At 40.6% G+C, this 24440-nt stretch overlaps 1 protein-coding gene across 3 annotated transcripts; it reads right to left on the bottom strand.

Annotated features, from left to right (window-relative positions):
- TUBGCP6 (tubulin gamma complex associated protein 6) lies at positions 1–23773 on the bottom strand. Of its 3 annotated transcripts, XM_052667746.1 has the most exons (27): positions 23664–23773; positions 21288–22099; positions 19752–19915; positions 18147–18357; positions 17502–17675; positions 16314–16435; positions 15928–16003; positions 15286–15395; positions 13961–14052; positions 13723–13862; positions 12828–12977; positions 11518–11599; positions 11346–11434; positions 10840–10955; positions 10088–10226; positions 9880–9996; positions 8339–9635; positions 7866–7921; positions 7396–7588; positions 6954–7122; positions 5679–5820; positions 4384–4578; positions 3978–4110; positions 3365–3578; positions 2265–2464; positions 1236–1398; positions 363–477 (listed from the first exon to the last, which is right to left on the bottom strand). In XM_052667746.1, exons 2-26 carry the CDS (start codon positions 22032–22034, stop codon positions 1247–1249), a joined length of 5280 nt encoding a protein of 1759 aa, XP_052523706.1. In that variant the 5' UTR covers positions 22035–22099; positions 23664–23773; the 3' UTR covers positions 363–477; positions 1236–1246. The 3 variants fall into 3 exon arrangements, with proteins under 3 accessions (XP_052523707.1, XP_052523706.1, XP_052523708.1); XM_052667747.1 differs by lacking the exon at positions 1236–1398 and having other exon boundaries at positions 1–477; XM_052667748.1 differs by lacking the exons at positions 363–477; positions 1236–1398; positions 2265–2464; ... (2 more) ...; positions 4384–4578; positions 5679–5820 and adding an exon at positions 6412–6631.
- Between the last annotated feature and the right edge of the window lie 667 nt (positions 23774–24440).

The following is a 24440-nucleotide window of genomic DNA, read 5'->3' as shown; positions in this document are numbered from 1 at the left end:
TTTAGAAAGTATCTATCGTTTGATTTATTGCACATGTACGTATTTACATCGGAGGAAATTCACAACACTGAAAATACAACATTTACACATTCACAGATATACAGTTTTGCACTCCCTCCTCTGCTAAGCTGGGGCACTCCTCTATCTTTGTGAAAATGGCAACATCGATTCTCAGTAGGTGAAACGACAGGAAGGTGTTACAGACAGAGTGATGCATCTTAAAAACTATGTGGTGGCTATATTCTTCAAGCTATCAGAGGATGGGTTATTTAATTGACAAAAATGCCTCTTGCATGGCATTTGCATAAGCTCCTATAAATTACAAGCATACAGGGTTTACTGTTTCTGCTTTACCATGCTATCAGTGATCTTTATGCTGCAGGGCTCAGTTATCCTTGTAGTAGTTATTGAAGTTGATTCGCAGCAGGAAGTCCTCCAGATGTGGCTGGTATCCTCTATTTACAAGCTTTGTTACCACTGGGAGAAAAACAAAAGGCAAAATAAGCTTCAACAAAGATTAATATTCTGAAGTCAGGATCGGCATTTCAATTTAGGAGAAAAAAAGCAACAAAACCAGCCTATTGTAGAAAGCTGAGGACAATGGAAACAAACATGCAATTTTGTATGAGACAGGTCCAATCTTTCCCTCTCCTGGAATTATAAAGAACTGCAAAGTAGATGCAAGTTCCAAGTGGAACTGTCTTATGCTTTCCCCAGGCTGCTTTCACAACAAGAGGCTGTGTTCTTATTGTAATGCCAACTGACCAGGAAACATGGTTAGGCCTGCTGGTGGCCTCTGAAGGAAGAAGCTCTGCTGATGCTCTCCTGAGCTATGTCCACGTGAGAGAGAAAATCAAAGAAACTCCTACGACAAACCCTTCAAGCTCCACAAATAAACAAATTGACTTATTCTTCATATCCTTATTTAACAGTAAAAAAGGCAGCAGAAACTCCCTAAGCTCTGCCATGCACTTACAGAAAGGGAATCAGCAAGCAGCAGTAACATGCAGGGAGGAAGGGAAGGTGGGCAGTTAGAAGTCAGGACCTGCACCAAAGCCATTGAAGTCCAGACTACTTTGTATTGGCTTTCAATGGATACTGGATCAACACATTGTGAGAGTCTTCTACAATACACAGTGACTGGAGGAACACGTGTAGATAACAAGCACAGATTCGTTTTGTAGTGCTTAATAAAGAGGGTGGAAAGAACTGGGTCACTCAGCAAATTTCCTTACGGAATGGTTTATTAATCTCTGTCCATGAAGCAATCATAGATCTCGTAGTATGGGCTTAGGTGGTTCCCAAAGGTGTTCTGACCTCCTGTAGAATTTGGAAGCAGCCATTCTAACTCATCCTGAAATATCTGTTTTTGGTCCTTTGACACCATTTTTGGATACCCTTAAAGAATAAAAAGGGCAGCTCATTTCCTGAAGAATATAATCTGACTAGAAAGTGTTCTCCTTAGATCTATTTTTCAAGAACAGTTACGCTTCCTTCAGGAACTGAAGGGTTTTTGAAAAACGAACAAACAAACAAAAAACAACCAAACCCCATGAACTACCTTTGTATTCAGGGGAAAGGTAAGTGCCTTCTACTAAAAATACAAGCAAGGTCCGAAAGAGAAATGGAAAAAAAAGGTTTCTTGGCATTATAGCTGATAGCAAGAAGAAATTTTATGATAATAAAGCATAGAACATTTGGCAAATGATCCATGCAGTTGAATAATACATGCCTGGAAAACTGGCTACAAGCTACAAGCAGTGCCAGGAGGGTCTCACTGAGCCTCAGTCTAACATTGGAATTGGAATTTTCAAATCACACAGCAATGGTAACATTCAGCCAGTTCAGACAGATAAAGCTTTGAGTTAATTTCAGATATAACTATCTCTCATTGCTGCCAAGAAAAAGTTCCAGAAGTCAATTGCAGAGAAAAGAAAAATATAAGCACATATAGAGAAAGCTAAATACTGAATCTTTATTTTGGAAATTAGCAAAGATTTATGTTCAGTTTGGGGATATCTGTTAAGAGTTCTTATGTGGGTGTTTTAATTAGAATCACTAAATCACTCAGATTGAAAGAGACCACTAAGATGATCTGGTGTTTGCAGAACAAGGTAATGCCATTTTCATTTGAGAACTACGTGTTCTAACACAATAATTACATGCATCTTCCTGCTGTACTTGCAAAACCTCTTAACTATTTTTTCAGTTGTCAGTTGAATGCTGTCATCTGTCACTGTCCCAGAATGTATGCAATTTCTTACCTTTGAATAAGAAGTGAGAGTAATACTTGAAAGTATTGTACGACTGCTGCATCAAACCAAAGTTGGGATGAACAGCCATTTGCTTCCCAGCATCAAAGCTCCACGACTGAGAGATAAGCTGGCTGCGGAACTTCAAGATGAGGCTGAAGATGCTGTGTATGATGTTCATCACTGGGGCAGCCTTCTCAGTCAACAGACCCCTAACAGAAAATAACAATGGTAAAAATGTAGCTGACATTATTTGAGTTTGTAGGAAGAAGAACACAACAACGGGGCGACAGTCCTTTAGGTTTCCTCTTTAGTTGCTTTAAATGATAACAAAAAAAAATAATAATAATCTATGAGTCTGCAGTCAACTGTAACGGCGATTTGATAATTCCTGTTCTTCCCATCTTTTCTATCCACCCACTATGATTCCAGTGTATACACTTTAAGAAGAAATCAAATAAACCCTTGTTGCTCTCTTCTTATTCCCACCACCACCTTTCCCCATATAAAGGAACCGAAAGGCCATGAATGTAAGATTCCCCACAGACATGTGTCTCTTGCTGTGCTAGTGAATCTGGATGGAGGCATCACGTCACATTTGTTCTCACACAGCCTAGTCCTGGGCACCACACAGTATCAAGGGCAAAATGTACAAAAATGTACAGAACAAGCATCTCACATTCTTGAGCCAGGACTGCTAGTGAACACTACTCACCCAGAATGAAAATAACACTCATTAACAGAGGCTATGACAAGGATGGGCTGAAAGGAAAACAATTGTGGCAGAAGTGCCACGATTCTGCCACTTAGGTTAGAGCTCCCCAGCTCAAGGGGATCTAAGGTTCACAGAGGCAGAGCAGGAAGCAACTGCAGGGAGTCTGAGTGAGTAAGGAGATGGCCAGCTGAGGAAATTATGGATCATTCTATGTGCCACTGTGTTTCCCTTTATAAGAACACTTTGACTGCAGGCACTTTCATGTATAAGAATGATGTAGCAGTGTTTGTGGTTAGGGAGAAGTCAGTCTGCACACCTACGTCGAGCCAAACAGATGTGCAGACTGGCAGATCCATTCACTTACATATGTGAAATAAATATAAGCGTGTTAGCTTGCCTGAAAATTGCTTTGTTGAGGTATTCAGCGTGTGTTCTGTGAATTTCTTCCAAATTGCCCACAGAAGACAGTTTGTTTCCAAATTCGCACCACGTAACATGAAGGATCTGATTAGCAATGTAACCTTGAATAACTTTCACAAAATGCTGCATTTCATGTTTATACAGCTGCAGCTGTCGAAACTGAACAGAATTTGATGCATGACTCACTAATGCTGAAAGGAAAAACAGAAATATATTATCAGTGCATTCCAGTGGGACTGTCTAAACCAGGATTTATAAAGGAATGAACAGTTCTTTCAGTAAGACCTGTATAAAATGCTAAGGAAATTTCTTTATTGTGACATTTGAAGCTTGACACGACTGCATTAAGTCATATTTATGATCAATTGACAATCTGAGATTGTGGAGTCTCCTTCTCTGGAGATATTCAAGACCCTTCTGGACATCTACCTGTGCAGCTCGCTGTAGGGAGCCTGCTTTGCAGGGGGGTTGGACTCGATGATCTTTAAAGATCCCTTCCAGCCCCTACAATTCAGTGATTCTGCAACTAGCACAAGGTGCTAAGCACATTTTTAACAGCATGCCCTCCAGCTCACTTGTTTTATACTTACCAGTGCGTTTTAAGTGAAACCACACATCCTTGAGAGTCCACACCATGTGCTTCAACTGAAGCAAAAAGGAGAAGATCTTGTTGTATTTGTTCATGCAGCTCTCTGTTATAACAATATTCAGAGGCCAGTCGACCTGAAAGAAATAACTGAGCACTGACCATGCTGCGTTTTTGTGTTAGAAATTATTACCACATTTCAGATACAAATATTTCCAAGACATATAAACCAATGTAAGTATTTTGATTATATAATACAGTGGCCAGAATATGTAAATCCTGTAATTTCAATTACACGGTTTTTCACTCCATTCTTGGAGGTACTCCACTATTAAGATGTTCAGTCTACCATAATACACAAGAACCATGCTATGCTTGCAGTACTACTGCCTTCAGACATACTTTCTTACCTTGTACCTTAGCTCTAAGCAGCTCAGAGCATCAGGTGCGTTGGGCTTGAACACTTCTGGAAGGTACTTGAGGGCAAAAGAAAGATTGGAAGCAAGCTGGGTGTCACCATGAAGACTGTACTGTAATGCTTTGTTTAGGATAGAATTAAGAACCAGCGGATTCAGCAGTTCACCAGGTGTCTGTCCTGATCCAAGCTATGGGAAGAAGAAACCCTAATTACACATCATTAATTAAAAGAGTTGACTCTTGCAAACAGATGAATTCAAGCAGAATGGTAAAGTGATGACTACCTGAACTACCTGATGTCCCATCATTCCGACTGGAAAAATTTACTTTTGCAGTAGGGATGCACAAAGAGGTTATGAAGAAATTTCTGAATAATGTATCGTCCACGGCATCAAGGTAATCTCCACACGCACTGATTTCTTTTGATACGTGGGATCAGAGCTTGCTGTGGTCAGGAGCTGCTGTTAACCATCCCTGCTGGAGGGAACACGGCCTTCAGGCTTCAGAGGGGCAGAAAGCCAGGGACAGGGCTGGCATTAGCTACCTGACTCCAGTCCATCTCGCAGTGCAGCAGCCTCAGAGGCATACAAATCAAGCTATTCAAGGAGTCGAGTGCTTTTTCTAGTTGCACCAAAAGCATTCTTAAGGGGACAGGAAAATGCATTAACTGTCCCTGCAGGTATGTTTCTCTACTGACAAGCAGGTGCACGAGAGCTGCTCTGAAAGCAGTATCTCCTACTTTATCATATCAACTCATGCCGTCACAAGATGAATGCAGTCTCATCAGACAGTGCAGCACTCTCTTCAGATGTCCCCCCTTCTGCTGTGTAGGACATTTGAGGTAGGAGCTGTTATTTTACAACACCAGCCTTTGCACTGGACCTCAAGTGGCAACAGACTCTTCCAGCTTTGCTACCAGGAGACAGAGTACAGCAGTTCTCACAGGAAAGAGTGAAATTCCCTTCCTTAACTGCTGATCTGTCAAAGTTAGAAATTACAACTCTCCATGTACCAAGTACTCTATTTCTGGGGTTATCTGTAAGAAATATTACACCCTTCCTTGGAATTTCCCTGGGTATGGGCACCCCTTCTGAGCAAAGACCTTCTTTTGCCTCAGTCCTTACAAGCTTAACAGAGTTCCTCACTTCTTGGCATAGCACAAAGAGGAAAACAGCACCAGCTAGGATTCTGATTCACACCATTCCCTTATTTCCATCCAATTTCATTCGTAAGTGTCAAGCTAAAACAAATAACCAAAAACCAAAGGCTAAGAAGATGCAGGATGTACCTTCTCAAACAACAGGTCACTGAGCGACTGAGCAAACTCCCCATCTTCCATTAACAGGAAGTGTCTCAGTGCTTCAAAATGCTTCTCTACATTCAGTTCCACGAAGTAGTAATCAACTATTGCTTTGTTCACAAGAGAAACACTAAAAGAAAAACACAGAAAAGGTATTATTCTTACAAGGATCTCTTTAATGTTAACATTCTGCTATGGCTACATCAGGTTAATGCTTCAGTACTTTGATATCCAAGACAGGAACACATTCACATAAGCAAAAGAAAATGAGATAAAGCTTATGCTCAAAAGCCTTCACTCAGGATATGCCACAACTAAAAGCTACCACCTCAGTGAACTGGGTTTTGAACTGTACTGCAGAAGTACTTTAAGGCTGGCTACACACACAACGGGCTGCTGACTCTGTAGCAACATTTCATCAACAGTCTTCTAACTTATTTTTGTCACCTAAACAAACAGCTCAGGCATACATACTTTGCTTTGCTGAATACATGCAACTGTATACACAACTCTGGTAGACAATCTGGATGTTTAAAAATAAGGTAATTAGATCTTTCTATTATGAGCTTAAAAATACAGCATAGACAGAGCTAGTAAGTGGAAATACAATTTTGCAAGAAAGAAGATTCTAAAATAGGAAGCATTTCAACCTATCTGTGAGCAACTGTTTTCATGACAGAAGCTGAACTTTTACACATTAACAAACTTTTGTTTAACATACCATACTAATAAAATAGCCTCACACACATGTGGGTTCCCTTAATATTCCAACAACAACAAGAACAGACTCCAGTCAATTTCAAATCAGCCTTGAAGACAATGGAGATCCCACAGAAACATAAAACACATTCTGCTCAATATGCATGAACTTTCATACAATCAAAAGATCTTCTTTTTTTCCCCCTCTACCAAAGAAAGCACATATCTTGTAAATAATACACCTGTTTAAAAGAATAAGGAAACAGTGGTGTGAAATAGTTGTGAAACCCAGGAATGTGAGAGCCAATTCTTCCCTCTCAGCCCCTGTATTCCAAATAGACCTTCACTTTTGTAATTTACTCATATAAATGTATGTATATATTACTATTTACAATGTAAATCTGAACTTTTTAGTTTGTAATAAACCAGCCACCAGACCACTTCTGGAAGCAAAAGGAAAATTTAGAAGCACGCATCTGTGTGCTACTCTTGTCTCAGAACAGAACTAAGAGCACTACATGAATTGCTATAATACAAATTACATTATTTCCAGTAAGAACTCACTGAGATACCAGTGGGGCAGTAATGGAACGTTTCATCAGCACGGGCAGAGATAGGAGCTCACTCAGTTGTACAGCTGTTTCATCTGTTGCTGACTGTACCATAGGATCCACAGGAAAAGTGTATGATCTTGGTATCACATGGTGCAAGAGATGGGAAACTGGTAGTTCTGCTGAATTTAAAAATACATAGACACTGTGAGTTGTTATACTTCAGCAATTTGATGATCTACTTCTGTTAACTTCTGCAAACCCCTCTACATCAGAAAATCAACATATGTCAATGTATAATTCTCATCTTTGTGCCTAGAAATAATTTGTTTAGCTACTGCAGTTCATAATATTGATAATTTACTGAAAATTCAGATACTTGTTCCAGCACCCCACTTTCTTGCTCAAGTTTGCTACACCTTCCTCTCCCTACTTCTCCCAAGTGTTCTACTCACACATTAAATCATAACTATCTTGGTACTTTTCAATGCAGTATTGATCTGATAATGCTTTCAAATAAGCTTGCTCTTTCTTCCATGCATCTTCCTCTCCTCCTTCCTCATCCTTAGTCTTGGAAGCACTGGGTTCAGAAAACAAAGCTTCTTGAGGCACAGTATCCCGTGGAATTGCCTTTTCAGGCTCTTCTGCCTAAAAGAAAAAACACAGCCAAATTGCTTTTAGGACAGCTGCTGCTTTTGACCATTCACACTTCGTGTGTTCTTACAGGCAATTGACAAGTTATTCCATCTGAAAATAAGACAGCTTACTCGTCAATTCTTTTTGGACACATAAAAACAGTACAGTATAACAGATTAGTAAATTAACACAGACCCAAATCACCTTAATTACCTTAACACATTACCTTAATTACCAGATCACTCAATTCTTTGAAGGAAGTCTTTTGCACTACCGGTTTGCTTCTTACCTGCAAGCTCTGTGATGAATCTGGAGAAGGGTCCTTGTCAACTTCATCTGCAATTACTACAATTACAAATAAGGTAAAGACAGCAATTACTCAGACCTGCTGATAGTACTTAGTTCATACTTCAGATCTGTTCCCAAAGTTGTTCAAAATTTCCCTAAAGCCCATAGACTGCCACAGTAAGAGTTCCTCCCCAAAGTCCAACACACGCAGCGTTTTGCATGTTCTCTACTCAAGCTCACATGAGGTCCTGTTTCACAAAGTTTCAGAACCCTTTTTCTTTTTTCCCCTCAATTCTCTATTTCTTGTATATAGAAGAAGAGAATATGTGGAATTCTTGACTCTGGATTCTAAAAGCATTCTAAAACTTACACAAGGAATTAAGAAATAAGTAGCCATTTTGAATGTAAACATTCACGGTGACTTTCAGGATGTCTTAAACAAATGTTGACTGAATAAACTTCATTTTATTTTACCTTCTTGCTTCTCTTCCACTGCATTTTCCTTTTTGTCACCTTTAGCATCAGGAGAGACAGGATCAACGTCAGATGACTGTGACTGAGGTGAAATACTTTCCTTAGCTTCTGATGATTTTGTTTCCTTTCCACTCTCTCCAGAAGGAGATAACTGTTCATTATACAGAAGTGTCTGAACTGTGGAATCAGATGAAGGACCAGAAATTGCTTTACGATGAGGTATGGGATCATCTTCTGTAGACGGAGTCCACTTCCCTATTTGGATGCTTGACTGGGATGCATGACCAAACGGGCTCCAACGAGATTTCAGAGGCTGTGTATCTGAAACTAGCTCTCCAATTTTGATGTGTGACTGTGAAGAATGCCCATGGATGTTCCAACGAGGTCTAGCTGAGACAACCTCTGACACATTCTCACCAATCTTAATATTGGCATCAGACACATGGCCATGGATGTTCCACCGGGGCCGTGCAGGAGCAACATTGGACACATATTCACCAACCCTAATACTGGCTTCCGAAGCATGCCCGTGAATGCTCCACCTTGGTCTTGAGGGCTCTACCTCTGAAGCATATTCCCCAATTTTAATATGAGCTTCAGAAACATGCCCATGAATATTCCATCGGGGTCGAGTAGATTCAACTTCTGAGGTATAGCTGCTGATTTCTATATGGGAGTCTGAAGAATGCCCATAAGGACTTGAACGTGGCTGGTAAGTGTCCACCTCAGGCACATATTCTCCCACTCTGATGTTGGCATCAGATGCATGCCCGTGGATATTCCACCGAGGCCTTCTAGACTCCACATCAAATACATTTTCTCCAACTCTAATGTGCCCTTGCAAAGCAGCAGTCGGCCTGAGAACAGTATTAAAATCATACTCGTTTTGCTGATGTAGCAGTGCATTACCTTCTCCTTCTGAGACAGGCTGATTTTCACCTATTTGAGAAGTCTCTGACAGATCTGAGTTAATATTTCTAAGTGCTTCATCTAGCAGAGATCCTTGTAAGTTAATGGCAACAGGTTGCTCATCTTGTGGCTTTGGTAAGAAATCTTCTATGTTCACACTGGATTCCGGAGAAGAATCAGCATTACACAGGGGGCTGCGCGCTTGCTCTGAACCCTGCAGACTGCCTTCAGATCCAGTAGGTTTAGGCTGAAAATGCTCATCAGCATTAATATTTGCCAGCTGTGGCATGGCCAATGGTTTGTCAGTAGATGGAACATATTCCAGTCCACATTCAGATTCTTTTCTGCCTGCTTGTTCATTAGAATGCAATGGTTTCACAGTTGACACCTAAAAAGAGGTAATTATTACACTGTATGGCTAGTCACATAATGAAGCTATTTAATAAGGCATCATGTTGTTACATGTAAGACTTGAAATTTTCCAATTTTTCAGATGCATTACAGATACAGCGATAACTACTCATGCTGCTGCTACAGCAAACCTTCTATTTGATGAACTGAACTATGAAATGAACTCCCCTTAAGGAAACTTGGAACATCTACCTGGAGTTTATGTAAGCAAATAAACTCACCTGTGAATGTGGATCTTCCACAGCAGTGTTTCTATCCAAAGCCAACTGGCACTGTTTATAAGGAATAATATCTAATTTCCTCCTGTAGCTTCCATCTGGAAGTTTTTCAAGCATTTCCTGTAAGCAAAAATGACAAAACTAAAAGTCTTTAACGCATCAAATACCAGATTTTCTAAAGATCATCTATTTAAATCTTTTCAGAAAATACCTCGATACGTTTCTGATCTTCAAAGAGAAATTTAAGACGAGCTGTTTCCAACTTGTGTCTCTGGATTTTCCATAAAGCTCTTTGTTCCCTACGGGCTGCGTCGTCAGAAAGTTTGCTATAATGGTCAATTAACTCTTGCCTGAACAAAAGTAAAAATAAAGCTGAGTTACAGATTTTCATATAGTAATTTTTCCTCTTCCCTTCTGAAGAATTAGATCTTTCTGCATTTCAGAATCAAGAAATTAATTTTTAAGATTAAAAAACAGAGGCTTCATTTACAGCAAAATTACAAGTACAGAAAATAGGACTGCAGTTTTAGTTAATATGCTCCTATAACTACACTTAGTATGTCACTCGTTTTTGTAAGTATTTCTGGATATAGGGAAGAAAATGAAATACTACCAGCTATGTAACATTAGCACACCAAGTAACTGGTTATCAGTGTACCTGGAGTCTCCTTTTTATCTCTGCTTTGACATACATATGGCCATTTCTGCTACGGGCTCATGTTTTAATTCTAAGATTAACATTTTTACCCAAACTCTGATCAAAACAGTAAACAGACTGGATACAACGGGCACAAATCAGTTGAACCCAGGCTTCTAGACCACTAAACAATCCTACACATCCAAAAGCTGTGAACATTAGCCCTGTAGAGTTGTGTCTGAAAACTGCCAATGCCATAAATTACAAAATAAAACAATTTTCTTGAGATCTTTGGGAGCTTTGGGAGACTACTCATACAGACTTACCTTGCCTTTTTTTCTAGTTCCTCTTCCAAAGCTTTCAGTCTTTTTTCTCTTTCTCTGAGCTCTCGGGCATAGCTGAAATCATCATCAATCTCCTCTTGCTTTATAGCAAGGCGACGCTGCATAAATATTTAAAGCCACTCAATACTAGCTGTGATGCACACATCTGCAAAAAGTTCTTACCTGCATTTCAGGAATATGTCATCGTAGAATCATAGAATGGCCTGGGTTGAAAAGGTCCACAATGATCATCTACCTTCAACCCCCCTGCTATGTGCAGGGTCGCCAAGCAGCAGACCAGGCTGCCCAGAGCCACATCCAGCCTGGCCTCGAATGCCTCCAGGGATGGGGCATCCACAACCTCTATCTATTAATTCATTCAATTCACTCCTATTAACTCACGACCTCTATATATTAACTCATTCAAATTCAGTACAATAAATCAAAATAACCTTTCAATTATTTGCATAAGAAATACACATAGCCTTTAGAAATAAAACCAGAAATACCTCTTGGTCTTTTGCAAATTGCTCTTTCAACTTCTGAAACTGTTCACGTTTCTTTGCATCTAAAGCCATTCGCTCCGATATCTGCCGATCTGTGTTACAACAAGGATGCTGTTATTTTACATTAACAAACCCAACAGAACACAGAAACGCACCAAACTCCATCACAACTCACCATTAATGGCTTTTAGCACTTTGCTAGCAGTCTCTCGTGCATGAACAATTAATTCCTGCTTGGCTATTTCCATGCGCAAATCCTGAAAATATCAACCAACCACAAAAAGCAGGTGGAAATACTCCTGTTATTTTAGACTTGGAAATACAGCTACACGTGGCTATTAACCCATGTAACCATACCATAACCATAAAATGGTTATTAATTCACCATCACAGTAAGCGAAGAAGAATAAAACAATTAATTAAATTTTAAGTCTACAGTAAGTTAAAATTATTATTGAAAACTTGTTTGTACTCTGGACCTTACATCAAAACACATCAGTCCAGTATACGTACTACAATCAGGCAATGTGTAGGTCAGAACTACAAGTATTCTAACAAAACAATTAGCCATGCAAATTAGGAAAAGGAGTATTATCACAGAATCACAGAATGGCCAGGGTTGGAAGGGACCTCAAGGATCATGAAGCTCCAACCCCCCTGCCACAGGCAGGGCCACCAACCTCCCATTTAATACTAGACCAGGCTGCCCAGGGCCCCATCCAACCTGGCCTTGAACACCTCCAGGAATGGGGCATCCACAGCCTCTCTGGGCAGCCTGTTCCAGCACCTCACCACTCTCTGGGTGAAGAATTTCCCCCTGACATCCAACCTAAATCTTCCCTTTTAAAGAGTTGATTCCCCTCCTGTCTGTAGGCTCCCTTTAGGTACTGAATGGCTGCAGTGAGGTCACCCCACAGCCTTCTTTTCTCCAGGCTGAACAAGCCCAGCTCCCTCAGCCTGTCTTCATAGGGGAGGTGCTCCAGTCCCCTGATCATCTTTTTGGCTCTCCTCTGGACCCTCTCCAACAGCTCCCTGTCATTTTTGTACTGTGGGCTCCAGACCTGGATGCAGTGCTCCAGATGGAGCCTCACAAGAGCAGAGTAGAGAGGGACAATCACCTCCCTGTCCCTGCTGGCCACCTCTCTTCTGATTCCTGATTTCTTCCATTAGCTAAGTAAGAATCTAAAATCTTTTCAATGCTTTTTAGTAGCAAGACAAATCTTTTGCGGAAAAGAATTAAGATGGAAGTCCAAATCTCCTTTAAAATGTGAAAATGCTGACAAATAACAACACACTGCCTAATGCTTTAAAAGCTGTATTCAAAGTCTGTTAACTGCACTAACAGGTCAAACAGCAATTGGCCAACAAGAAAAAGTCTGACCATCAATGCAAATTCTGTTGAAGTTACAATAAAAATAAAGAGTAATAAAAAAAAAAAAAAAAAAATAATCAAACTATAAGTTGTTTACTCTTTCATTCATTTACCTTTTCCTCTTTGCTTATAGAACTGTACCGAGCAATTCTTTCCATCCGACCTACGTACACTGCACAATCTCTCTCTATTTCTTTCAGCTCCTCGAGTGAAAAAATAACAGAAATCCGGGGTACGGGTATATCTGACCAACATATGTAATGCTGAAAAACAGAGAGAAATTTACTTCTAAATACATTCTAAAAATTGTAAGATCTACGACCATGAACTCACGTGCCAGTGCTACTGGCACACCTGAGTCGTGGTTTGGAAATGATTATCAGAGCAGATTTAGGAGAACTAGCAGAGAGCCATCTTGTTTAAGATATCAGTGTTATGACTTTTATCTGGAGCTGCCCAGAATACTTTTTACATAAGAGTGCCCACAGACTTCAAACACTTCTATAATTGTTTCCCTGTTAGACCTGCACAGAACAGTGTGAAGAAACAAAGTAATTTAACCAGTTCTTCTTGCCAAGGACAACAGTTGCTCTGCAAAACAAGAAAAAAAGGAACTATTCAAGCTCTTGGAAAGGCAGTGCTAGAGCTGACATAGAAGAGCTATGTAGAACCAAGACCTAGTAACTAAGGCATCTGGAGTGAAAAATGGAAGGCACAGGCTTAAATGACTAAAACATTTCTGCTTTCAGCAGAAGGAAAATAAGAAATCCAGCACATGCACAGTATACAATAAATCTGATGCTGTTAAAAATGTGCATTCATGCAGTTGAGATATTAGCAAGTAGAGTGGATAATCAGTTCTTGAATATCTGACATTCATGCATTAGCCTCCTGCTTACGCAATAGCAGTCATAGATGAAGGAAATCACTTGCTAAAAATATGGCAAACCAACTCTGAAGAGACATGGTTTTCTCAATAAAATAGAGAAGAACCAAACCAATACATACCCTGGGACAACACAACTTCAGCAGGTTTATGGTTTTCCCACATATATACACGTCATTAGCAATATGTTTAAGAAATACAGGGACACAATCTTCTACTTCTTTTGAAATCAAGACGTAACCATGAGTCCAGTAATGCTTATCTGTGTACCAGAAAAAAAAGAAGAAATTATGTATTTTCAAGTATTTAATTAACAGCACAAATTGTGTAAAATAGAAGTGCTCAATATGCATACTGTACCTCTGAAACAAAGATAATCCTCATTCACCTGGATCATGAACTCTCCGTAAACATCCCTGAATACACCACTGTACACCCAATCATAGATAAATCTAAAAGAAATGTAATTAAATAATATTGAAAATGAATCCTCTCGCTTTCTCACCTTCATCACAACCAACCAACCAGTATATTCTTTAAAGCATCAAAGCACACAAGCTACAGGAAGAATAAAAACATGCAATCAAGTGCTGTCACACTGACATTTAAGTATACACAGGGCTCTATCTCTGCATTTTTCTCAAAATAAACCAACTCAACAGAGCATATTTCACTGATTATTACGATCAAAGATTGTCCCAGTTAAAACAACCTTTTTATTTCTGCATGTAAATTTACTAAGAAAATATTAAAAACCTCTAGAAACATTCCAGTCACATCAAAAGAGCAGGGAGAGAGAAGCAGGAGTCAGATGTAACCTGGTCAGGAAGAAATGGACAGACTATAGAACAAAGACACAATATCAACCCTTTGTATCCACAGACAGTTTTGAATATACATGTAATAATGAGAAAACCTATTTCAGAGTATTTATTCATGCTTTTACATTTTTCTTCTGTGCAATACCAAGCCTTTAAAGAAATACAAAATACAATTATCTGAACCTACAGGCAAAAAGGTTCAGAGCACCCTGATAGCCTTCTTTTTCTTTAATAGTTCCAATACCAACACCTTTCCTAGAAGTTTGGTCAACGCAACAAACAGGAAACCTTTAGTGCAGGAGCCACAGTTCAATTTGGACGTTGTAAATAAAAGTTAAGATCTTTTTACGCATTAGAACTGGTGTTCCTATTATCTATCAGAGCAATAACTTTGATCAGTGAATTTCTTTCAGGATAACAATACTTCTTCACGTGATGGATGCCTCCTTCCATGTCAGCCCTGATGACTGATGTTTTGATAAAGATCTGCAAGACGTTGTTATTATCATTTCTGCTTACTGAAAAGCCCACAAACACAGTGGAAATAAGCATTAACTTTCCCAGTCTGTAGAACTCTAGCACAAAGGCATGATTGCCAGTTTCAGGATTCTACATTAAAACCCACATATTGTTACTGATCTGGAAAAGAGAGGGAAAGAAGCATTCAGCAAAATTAATGGATTTTAACATGTATTTTGCAGAAACAGCTGCACCTTACATATTTTCTGAAAACGTTAAAAGTCATTGCTATGTTAACAGTTAGCAGAGCTGTTAGCAATTAGCATTTACTCACTAGATTGCTAATTCAAAACTGCTCTTAAATACAACTGTGCAGAGAATACAACTGTGCAGTTATGGACGCACCTTGTGTATGGCTCACAACTTGTCTTTAACAAAGACAGAAGGACTGGATAGTGTTCGTTGCTACAGTTGTTGAGGGCCTCTTTGTACAGATACGAAAGCAATTTCACACCCTAAAAATGAAAATGATAAATATTATACTATTAGGTGACAAATTCTGCTACAACATTAATAATAAAAATTGATGAATATGGATATTTAGATCCATTTCACACACAGAAGGCAGGATCCATCTTTAGATATCTGCAGTGAAGATCACTTTATCTGAGTTAGCTTGTGAATGCCCCCTCCTCCCTGGAGGCATTCAAAGCCAGGCTGGATGGGGCTTTGAGCAACCTGGCCTAGAGGGAGGTGTCCCTGCTTATGGCAGGCGGCTGGAACTAGATGACCTTAAAGGGCCCTGCCAACCCACACCATTCTATGGTTCTAAGTTTCTAGTGATCTCATTCTCACTTTATAAACACTGGAGAGTTGGATTAATTTCATTTGCTACAAACATCTCCTCTACAATGAAATAAACTGCACTTTTAGAGGTCTGAGGTCGTATCTTTGGTAGAAACTAAATGCATTATATAAAATCCCATTTTTGAAAAAGGTTATAATTGTAACTGAAGTGAAACATGAAAACAGAAAATCTGTTATCACCGTAGGAAATGAAGCACCAGCTCCACCACTGATCCCCAGTGCTGTTGTTCCTATGCCACAAAGTTCAGCCAGATATCTAAAAAACAGTATTAAAGCATATGTAAGAATTTCAGACAGAAAGCTCTGAGATCACGGTGATCTGAACTTTGCTATAGATTAAATTCACACCACAACCCTATGGTATTATCTGAATGATAACATTATCTGAATGTAAAAACTTTACATGCTTTCCCTAGGGAATATAAAGAAATCTTTGTGTGAAAATGCTGGAAAAATACTGAAAGATTATATAAGGCTGTCTACTATTCTCCTGTAGTGTAAAGAAAAAAAGCAGGCTGCAGTTTTTGTTCTATGGAAAGCTTAAATATTTAATGTTAATCTCTTACCTCAACTGACGACCCAATTTCCTGAAGAGAAAGCTGATTGTCAGAAGACTTAAAGTAGGAGGAGTAGACAAAACACAGGCTCGGTAATATTGTAGATACTTTCTCAGACCACTTGTGAAAGCCTGTTGTCAACAGAAAATATTTACAAAGCCTTACTGGTAACTGATGTTAATAGTTATATCTCACATCAGTTGCACCAGCATGAAAACAAACCTTTAATAAAATAATCTGCATCTAAAAGCAAGAGGAGCTTGTGTAGGAAAGTAAGAGTCCACATAACTTCAAGCATACAATTAACCAAATGACTCCTTTATACTCTTTCAATGTGCCATGAACAAAGACTGTACCCAGGCACACCCTGAGCATTTTGGTTCATCTTCCTTGAAATGCCCTTTTGAAGATTCTGTATGCCCTTCTGTATGCCCTTCTGATTCTGTAGCAGCTCCATTACGAACCCAGGGAAACCTGTTCCTTACTTCCATACCTAAACTAAACCGAGGAAAAAGCTCATATAATGTCTAACTTCCTCTAGGTTGACTAAGAATTGAATAAGAATTTTTATTCAATTTCTATTAACATAGCTATAAATGAAAGATTCAGAAGGCATATATTTTCATAACTAATCCTAAAAGAATTATATGCATTAGAAAGAGAAATTCACCTGGTATCATGCAGGTACACAGAGTTCAGAAAAATATAAAGAGGGCTGACAAGTAAAATGTGCCCTTAATTCTGAACTAAGAAAAAGTTATTAAAGCTATTTAAATAGCATGTTTCTCTATTTCAGTATCAAAGTAATATATATACAATGTTGTATATATACATACTGTATTAAGAAAGCTATTGTATTTTAAAGTTATATATTTTAACATATAAATGTTTCTAAATTCTGTCCCTTTAAATCTCAACAAAGCCACATAACAGATCATAGTTTAGGTAATGAAGAGCTTTCATTTGTTGCCTTGGGGAAGGCAAACCCTAAGCACACACAGCCCCAGTTGAAGCAGGGCTCCAATGGTGGCACTGTTCCTTGCTGACCTGGGATACATAAATATACATATTTGTATTGAAAATACTTTGCAGTTCTGCAGAAAGCAGAAATTCCAGCCTTATTTGTAATCAAACTTGTGTTCTCTACCTAAAATAACTGGCCCATTAAATGTAAGTGATTTAACACAATGGTGCTACCTGAAACACAAGCCCTTTGCTGTACGAAGAATCTAAGACTGGCTGAAGAGAGAAGCGACTCAGCCGTGTGTAGTAGGTTCCATATTCTGCAACTTCTGAGAGCAGGTTGTGCATTGCCTCTGGTGAAGTTCCAGACACATACACCCCCTCCTTTATAACAAAGGTCTGAGCAGCCTAAAATGAAATGGGAGAGGAAAAACAAGGCTTCAAATATTACCCAGCTGCATTCTGATTTAATTTAACAAATTTTCAGCATAAACACTCTGATAACTCATACTATGTATGTAGGAAAATACAGTAAGAATATTAAATCATAGCAAAATTTCAAGAGTGCATTTTCACATATATCGAAAAAGATTAATTATCAACATTTTTTCAGGAAGACCCAGTCTACAACATTATTTAAACTTCTGTTTTCCATAATTCATTAGCTTATTTTCGCAAATTATTTTGACAAATGCTTGTTCCCTGCCTCTTGCAATAAGTCATTACTGCAATAGATAGATATGACATTACTGCAATTAGGTCACACTCATCCTCTTAGCACAACTGCAAGATCTCAAAATAAATCATGCATTGAAAAGGAGGTATCCTAAAAAAAAAAAAAAAATGCAACTGTGAATTGCAGTTAAATATCTTCCATACCTGATTGAGTGAAAATGTAGTGGATACCACACCAATGAGGACATTCAAGACATCCTTCACCAGTTCAGGTTCCCTCATCAGCACAAGCTGTGGAAGCTGAAGTACAGTACTACTGAAGAGCTGCATTTCCCCTTCTCTCAGTTTGTAGAATTTGTCAAAAGCTTCTCTCCCAGCCTCAGTGAGGTATGGCTCTTCCTTTTTACCAGGTGGGCTGCCACAGCAAACAAAATATTGAAAGGGGATTATATGAGAAATATATCTAAGGCAAAAAAAAAAAAGATATTTCAGAATATATATATATATATACAGCTGCTAATGTGTACTGACCACAGAATGCTAAGTTTTTGAGGGATGGTTCATACAGACTACAAAATCATAGGCCTAACTCAGGACAGCAAATAACCTGGCAGATAATTTGAACATCACCTCAGAAACACAGGTTTGGCCAGAGAAATTCTACTCTCTTTTGTGGCTTTCATTGCTGCAGTTTCCATTTTAGGAGAACGAGGGCAATACATACTTGATTTCCAGGATAATGTAATACTGATATTCAAACACGTTCCAGAGCAACATGCTCAAAGTAGAATGACTTGTATTATCACTCTCTACTGCTTTCTAGCAGGAATTACCATCCCTCCAAAACAAACATCCCATCCAACTCTTCCAAACTGCTTTGGGTTCTAGTAGCATTTCTAACAGGAAAGTTTCAGTTATACGGCCTGCATTTGACTTTTAAGATCCTTAAAATCTAAAGGGTAACAAGAAAAACTGTTTTTCTTACTATGAGCAAAGCCAGAGAGTGCTACAGTGGGTTTGGGAAATAAGGGAACTTATTTCTCAAGGGAGAAAGGGAGAAAGGGAAGGCTTCATAAGGGAAGCTTAAGCTCGGGCTTGAAAATTTCAATACTATACAGCATTGCAGCAGGTGCATCACTAGGCCATTACTTACAACTACAGAAAACATACTCAAGTTTTGTTGAGAAATGGGTGAGGTGCTGTTCGGCAGGAATGGAAGAATGAAACTTGCCATTCTTTTCCTTCCAAATCAGGGAAGCAAGGAATCTTTTGACAGGGCTGCCTACAGCGTTCTTTCAGGAGAGGAAACTCTTTCAATAGCTGGACTATAAGTCAAATGCCATCAACAATCAGTTAGTGATTTCTGTTTAAGTTACAGACCAAGGAAAAGGAGCACAATACTGGGGGGGTAAGGGTTTAATTCTTCTAGCGCTTTCTCTTCTGAATCTGAAAATATGCAATCATTTCAGGTTGAAATTAATTGCATTGTGTATACGGAGATCTTAGTTAGAAAATGTTGCATTTCACATGGGCAGAAAGCATTGCCGTGACTCCGCCAGCTTTTAGTGCTAAGGTGATTTTCTCTCTTCCAATGAAACAGATGCAATCTAAAGACTAGCTCCCTGAAATGGCGTGATCTTTTTTGCTCTCGATCACTAACACACATATTGAATTCTAGGTATTAAATCTGCGGTATTCCTACTGCATGTTTAACTCCTGTACTGAGCTCATTCAGAACTAAGATGAATTGCACCTTCACACATTGGCATGTGATGCACAGGAAGTTTGCCAGTAACATCAGACACATACTATCCAATTCTTTCCCAGCATCTTCGTTTGCTCGGCCCATATGTAAGCACTGCATCCCACAGATCTATGTCTGGAGTCATGCTTGGCTCTGACTGAGAATCAGGAGTCAGATTGGATGCCGACTGGAATCCTTCATCTTCTGACTGGTCTATGCTTTGAGGAACCTGTCGGAGAGAGTTCAAGCTTTACGTATGAAAACATTACTGAAGAAACACATGCTGATAAAGATTTTGCTATCATTTGTGATTAAGTGATTCAATATGACTCAGACAGTGCCCACTCCTTTCGTCTCTAACTTTTTTCCTTAAACACTTTCATTTGTTCCACTTCCACAGGCACCAATGCCTAAATACAAAACAACAATCAATCACCACTGAAATAATAACACTACGTTCGTTAATGCTAAAATTGAAACCTACTCCTTTGTAAGCATATAGTTCTGTAGAGAACAAAATGGCACTGCTCAGAATGACTTTTAAGTAGATTACTAATTCTAATTCTTAAAATTTGTACAAATTTTGTTAACATAGCTTGTTCTCTGATGCTTATTCACATGCAGAAAACCTGAAAGTGTCCAAGCACTGCATGTGCCACACTGTAATCTAGCAGTTGTACATGCAGAGCAGTACCCAGCTCTAGTAGGACAATTGCACAATGACCTCCACACAAAAAACACAGCACATTCTTCAAGAAATCTCAAATCCTACAGTCTGATGGCGAGTACAGCACTCAACAAGAAGTCTGCCTCCTCACAGTTAAGACTTACATCTGTATGAGTACAGGGCTTTTTGTTTTTAATATCTGAATTCTAGTCTCAGTTAGGACTTTGAGTTAAGGAATTGCAAGAGGTATTTATATGTTAAGTAGAGAGAACAAAGGAGGATTAAAAAAAGAAACAGTATAACAACTTACCAACTGTAACAAATGGAAAGACAGAAAAAAACCACAAGTGCATTTATCTAGTACCTCGATAAGAATATAATGTAGCAAAAATGAATAGATTGGACAGTAAAAGATACAGTAGAAACTAAATGCTGCAAAGGTAAAAGGACAGCGGGACACAGGAGGTTTGATGAAATATAATGACTGAAAAAATGATTCAAGATACAAAAGTCACAAGGAAAATACACATTGGGTCACATAATCTGAAGAGCAAAGCACGTATATTCAGGCAGGAGAGCTTATGCAGTCAGGAACAGTAACAAGCAAACAGCAAGGCAAAGAAGTTCAATACACAAAGCAGGCAAAAAATGTAAGCAAAAGATTACTGGGGTGGAAAAGGCACAGATAAAGCTGATGGCTTAACTTCACACAACCTATAGCCAGCCACTTCTTTATACAGTTCTAGGACAAGACCAACATCTTCATTATCATACATCTCTGCAACAGGAAAGGAACAAAGGATCCCTGCTCCAGCTTAAATTCCAACTTGCTTCTATTACACATGAAATTACCACCTGTGTTCAAAAAAACAAGTTCAAAATGCCATACTGAAAGCATGCATAGACTCTGAGTCCAAAATAAACGATACCATACTTTAATTGCAAGTCCAGACAAATCTGCATTGTCAGGCACTGGTGGCAAATCCAACTTGATGTCCATGTCATAAGTACGGCTGTGGACAAGAGCACCAAAGAGCGAGACGCGTGTTTCTCTCTCAAACCTGTCCCCAGCAGGATAGTTCTGTGAGAACAAGCCTATGGCAGGGAGTCCTGTTCCAGGGGCAGCCTCCATGATCTGAAGCGTCTTCTGAATTGTGTCATTGAACTGACATTCTTCATTTGTTATTAGAGACTGTATATCAGCTTCAAACACACTTACATCGTAATAATCATAACCCTGATACTTGACATTTCTCCCGACATATTTGTTGTTCAGAAAATAGTCCTTTTTTTGTGGTACAAGCTGTGGAGGACCTGTTCCAGCAAGCTGTACAAAGAGATCCAGGACAGCATTAACCTCAGTAAATGGTAAGCACTCAGCTGCTTCCAGCTCCTCCACAAGACTCTCCAGCCTATCTGCCTGAGCTCCTAGTCCACCGACTCTCAGGTTGAAAGACAACATCAAAATCTTGTTTTTAACTGGAAGCCTGGAAATGTTTGATTGCAGCTTACGTGCTTCATCTTGAAAAAGGTTTATGAACAGAGTGTTATATGCAACCCTCTTCAGGTTTTGCTTAGCCTTCCTCTTGCTGATCTTCTGCCTGCCCAGGTGCACCTTCCATGGCAAACCCGTCAGGTGTGCCTCACACAGGTCATTGAACAGCTGTGTAATGCTCTCCATTTTTTGTCAAACCGTGAGGCTACAGCAATTAGCTTGACAGTGAGTCTCTGGTTTCATGTGAAGATCTGGAAAATATCAGGAAAAAGAGGAGATGCTCGTGACATAAACATGAAAAGCAGGTGAGCATGTTTTAACTGAAACCAAGGCAGCCCATAGCCATGGAATAATTAAGAATCACAGAATCACAGAATCATCTGGGTTGGAAGGGACCTCAAGGATCATGTAGTTCCAACCCCCTTGCCTAGCAGGGCCACCAAACATACACATTCAGATCAGGTTGCCCAGGACCCCGTCCAACCTGGCCTTGAACACGTCCAAGGATGGGGCATCCACAACCTCCCTGGGCAGCCCGTTCCAGGGCCTAACCACTCTCCTTGTGAAGAACTTCCCCCTAACATCCAACCTAAATCTTTCCTCCTTCAACTTGGATCCATTTCCCCTAGTCCTGCTGTTGTCAGCCCTGACAACATAAATTAAGGTTAAAAATTATCTCTAAGATCATTTAGTTCAATAATCCACCTACCACCAATGTTGCCCACTAACCCATGTCCCTATGTACGACATCTACATGATTCTTGAACACCTCCAGGGACCCATCACCTCTCTGAGCAACAAGTTCCCGTGCCTGACCACTCTTTCGGAGAAGAAATTTTTCCTAATATCCAACCTGAACATCCTCTGTCACAACTTGAGGCCATTCCCTCTCATCCTATTGCTGTCTTGCAGGAAAAGAGGCCAACTCCCACCTTGCCGAAACCTCCTTTCAAGTAGTTGTAGAGTGCAATGAGGTCTCCCCTGAGCCTCCTCTTCTCCAGACTGAACAATCCCAGTTCCCTCAGCTGCTCCCCATAAGACTTGTGCTCCAGATCCCTCACCAGCTTTGTTGCCCTTCTCTGGACACGCTCCAGGGCCTCAGTGAGGGACTCAAAACTGAACACAGTACTCGAGGTACAGCCTCACCAGAGCTGAGTACAGAGGGACGATCACTTCTCTGTTGCTGCTGGCTACACTATTTCTGATACAAGCCAGCACACCATTGGCCCTCCTGGCCACCTGGGCACACTGCTGGCTCCTGTTCAGCCGAGCATCGACCAACACCCCCAAGTCCTGTTCCTCAGAACAGCTTTCCAGCCACTCCGCCCCAAGCCTGTAGCACTGCCTGGGGCTGTTGCAAACAGAGCGCAGGACCCAGCACTCGACCTTCAATAAGATTTCATCCCACTGCCTTAGCCATCGATCCAGCTTGTCCAGATCCCAAATGAGAACAAAAAAACTGACCCACTACATATTTAGGACACAAGCTATAAAAACACTGCCATGACTTAAACCCAAACTTAAAATCGCTCATTTTACAGCGACGCTTAACTCCAGAAGCCTATTTTTGCAGAGAAGCCCGCCTGACTCCATGCCTTTGGGAACATCCGCAGGCGTGCCCTCCAGCCCCCAGCCGCCGCGCCCCAGCACAGCACAGAGCAGCACTGCAGACCTACATGAGTGCACAGCCGCCGCGGCAGCGCGGCAGCGCGGTTTGCAGCCCCCAGCCGCCCCCCAGCTGCTCGCACCCCCCATCATCCCGCGCACCCCTCCGCCCGTCGGTGAGCCCAGCCGCCCCCGCCGCAGCTCCTCTACCTGCGGGGGTTTCCCCGGCGGCCGACCGCCCGCAGCTCGGGCCGCCCCTCCGCTGTCCCTCAGTGCGGCGCGGTTGCCGGCGCCGCTACGTCACGGGAACGCGACGGCCAAGGGAGGCGGGAGGGGCTCGGCGCTACCGCGGCCCTGAGGTGCCGCACCGCCCCCTTCGCCAGCACCGCCCCCTGAGCGCCCGCGTCGGCTGCTCGCCAGTAGCGATCGGCGCTGCAACGCCCCTCCTCGGCCCGGCCGCCAGCGAGGAGCTGAGGAAACGCGAGCGGTCCGCAGCCAGCAAACGTAGTGCTGCAAACAGAGTTCTGACGGTACTTGCAAATTCTTTTATTAAAAATAGAGTTTTGCCCTCTTAGTCATGTTCTAATAAACGTAATCTACATCTCACGGCTTACAGAGGGCAGCAAAACAGAACAAGGGGGATCCTCCCTGGGAGAGAGCACACTGGACACAGAATTTTCCAAAAACAGTCCTAAAAATAGGACAACGAAGACTGATTTAGTTAATCAGTGGGTGCAGATGATCCCAATTCCAACGGCAGTAGGAAAGCAGCCTAATGGATACATGTAGTTTTAAGTGCTTGAAAGCAGGTTACATTACTAAAGTCACAGAGACAGAGACCTACACCTGGAAACGAGCGCAGAAAGGAGAGTGCTGAAAACCAAGGCACAGTATGGCTGCTGCCTCAGGGAGTCCACTTTGTTTTGAGTTCACAAGCTGCCTTGCCTGAGGCCACCACCGAAACGTAATAGCAATGCTTTTTATTTT

Source organism: Tympanuchus pallidicinctus, unplaced genomic scaffold, assembly GCF_026119805.1.
Source record: "Tympanuchus pallidicinctus isolate F22 unplaced genomic scaffold, pur_lepc_1.0 scaffold8, whole genome shotgun sequence".
Lineage (NCBI taxonomy): Eukaryota > Metazoa > Chordata > Aves > Galliformes > Phasianidae > Tympanuchus > Tympanuchus pallidicinctus.
Note: the sequence above shows the minus strand (reverse complement) of the source record. Positions and strands in the feature narration are given on the sequence as shown.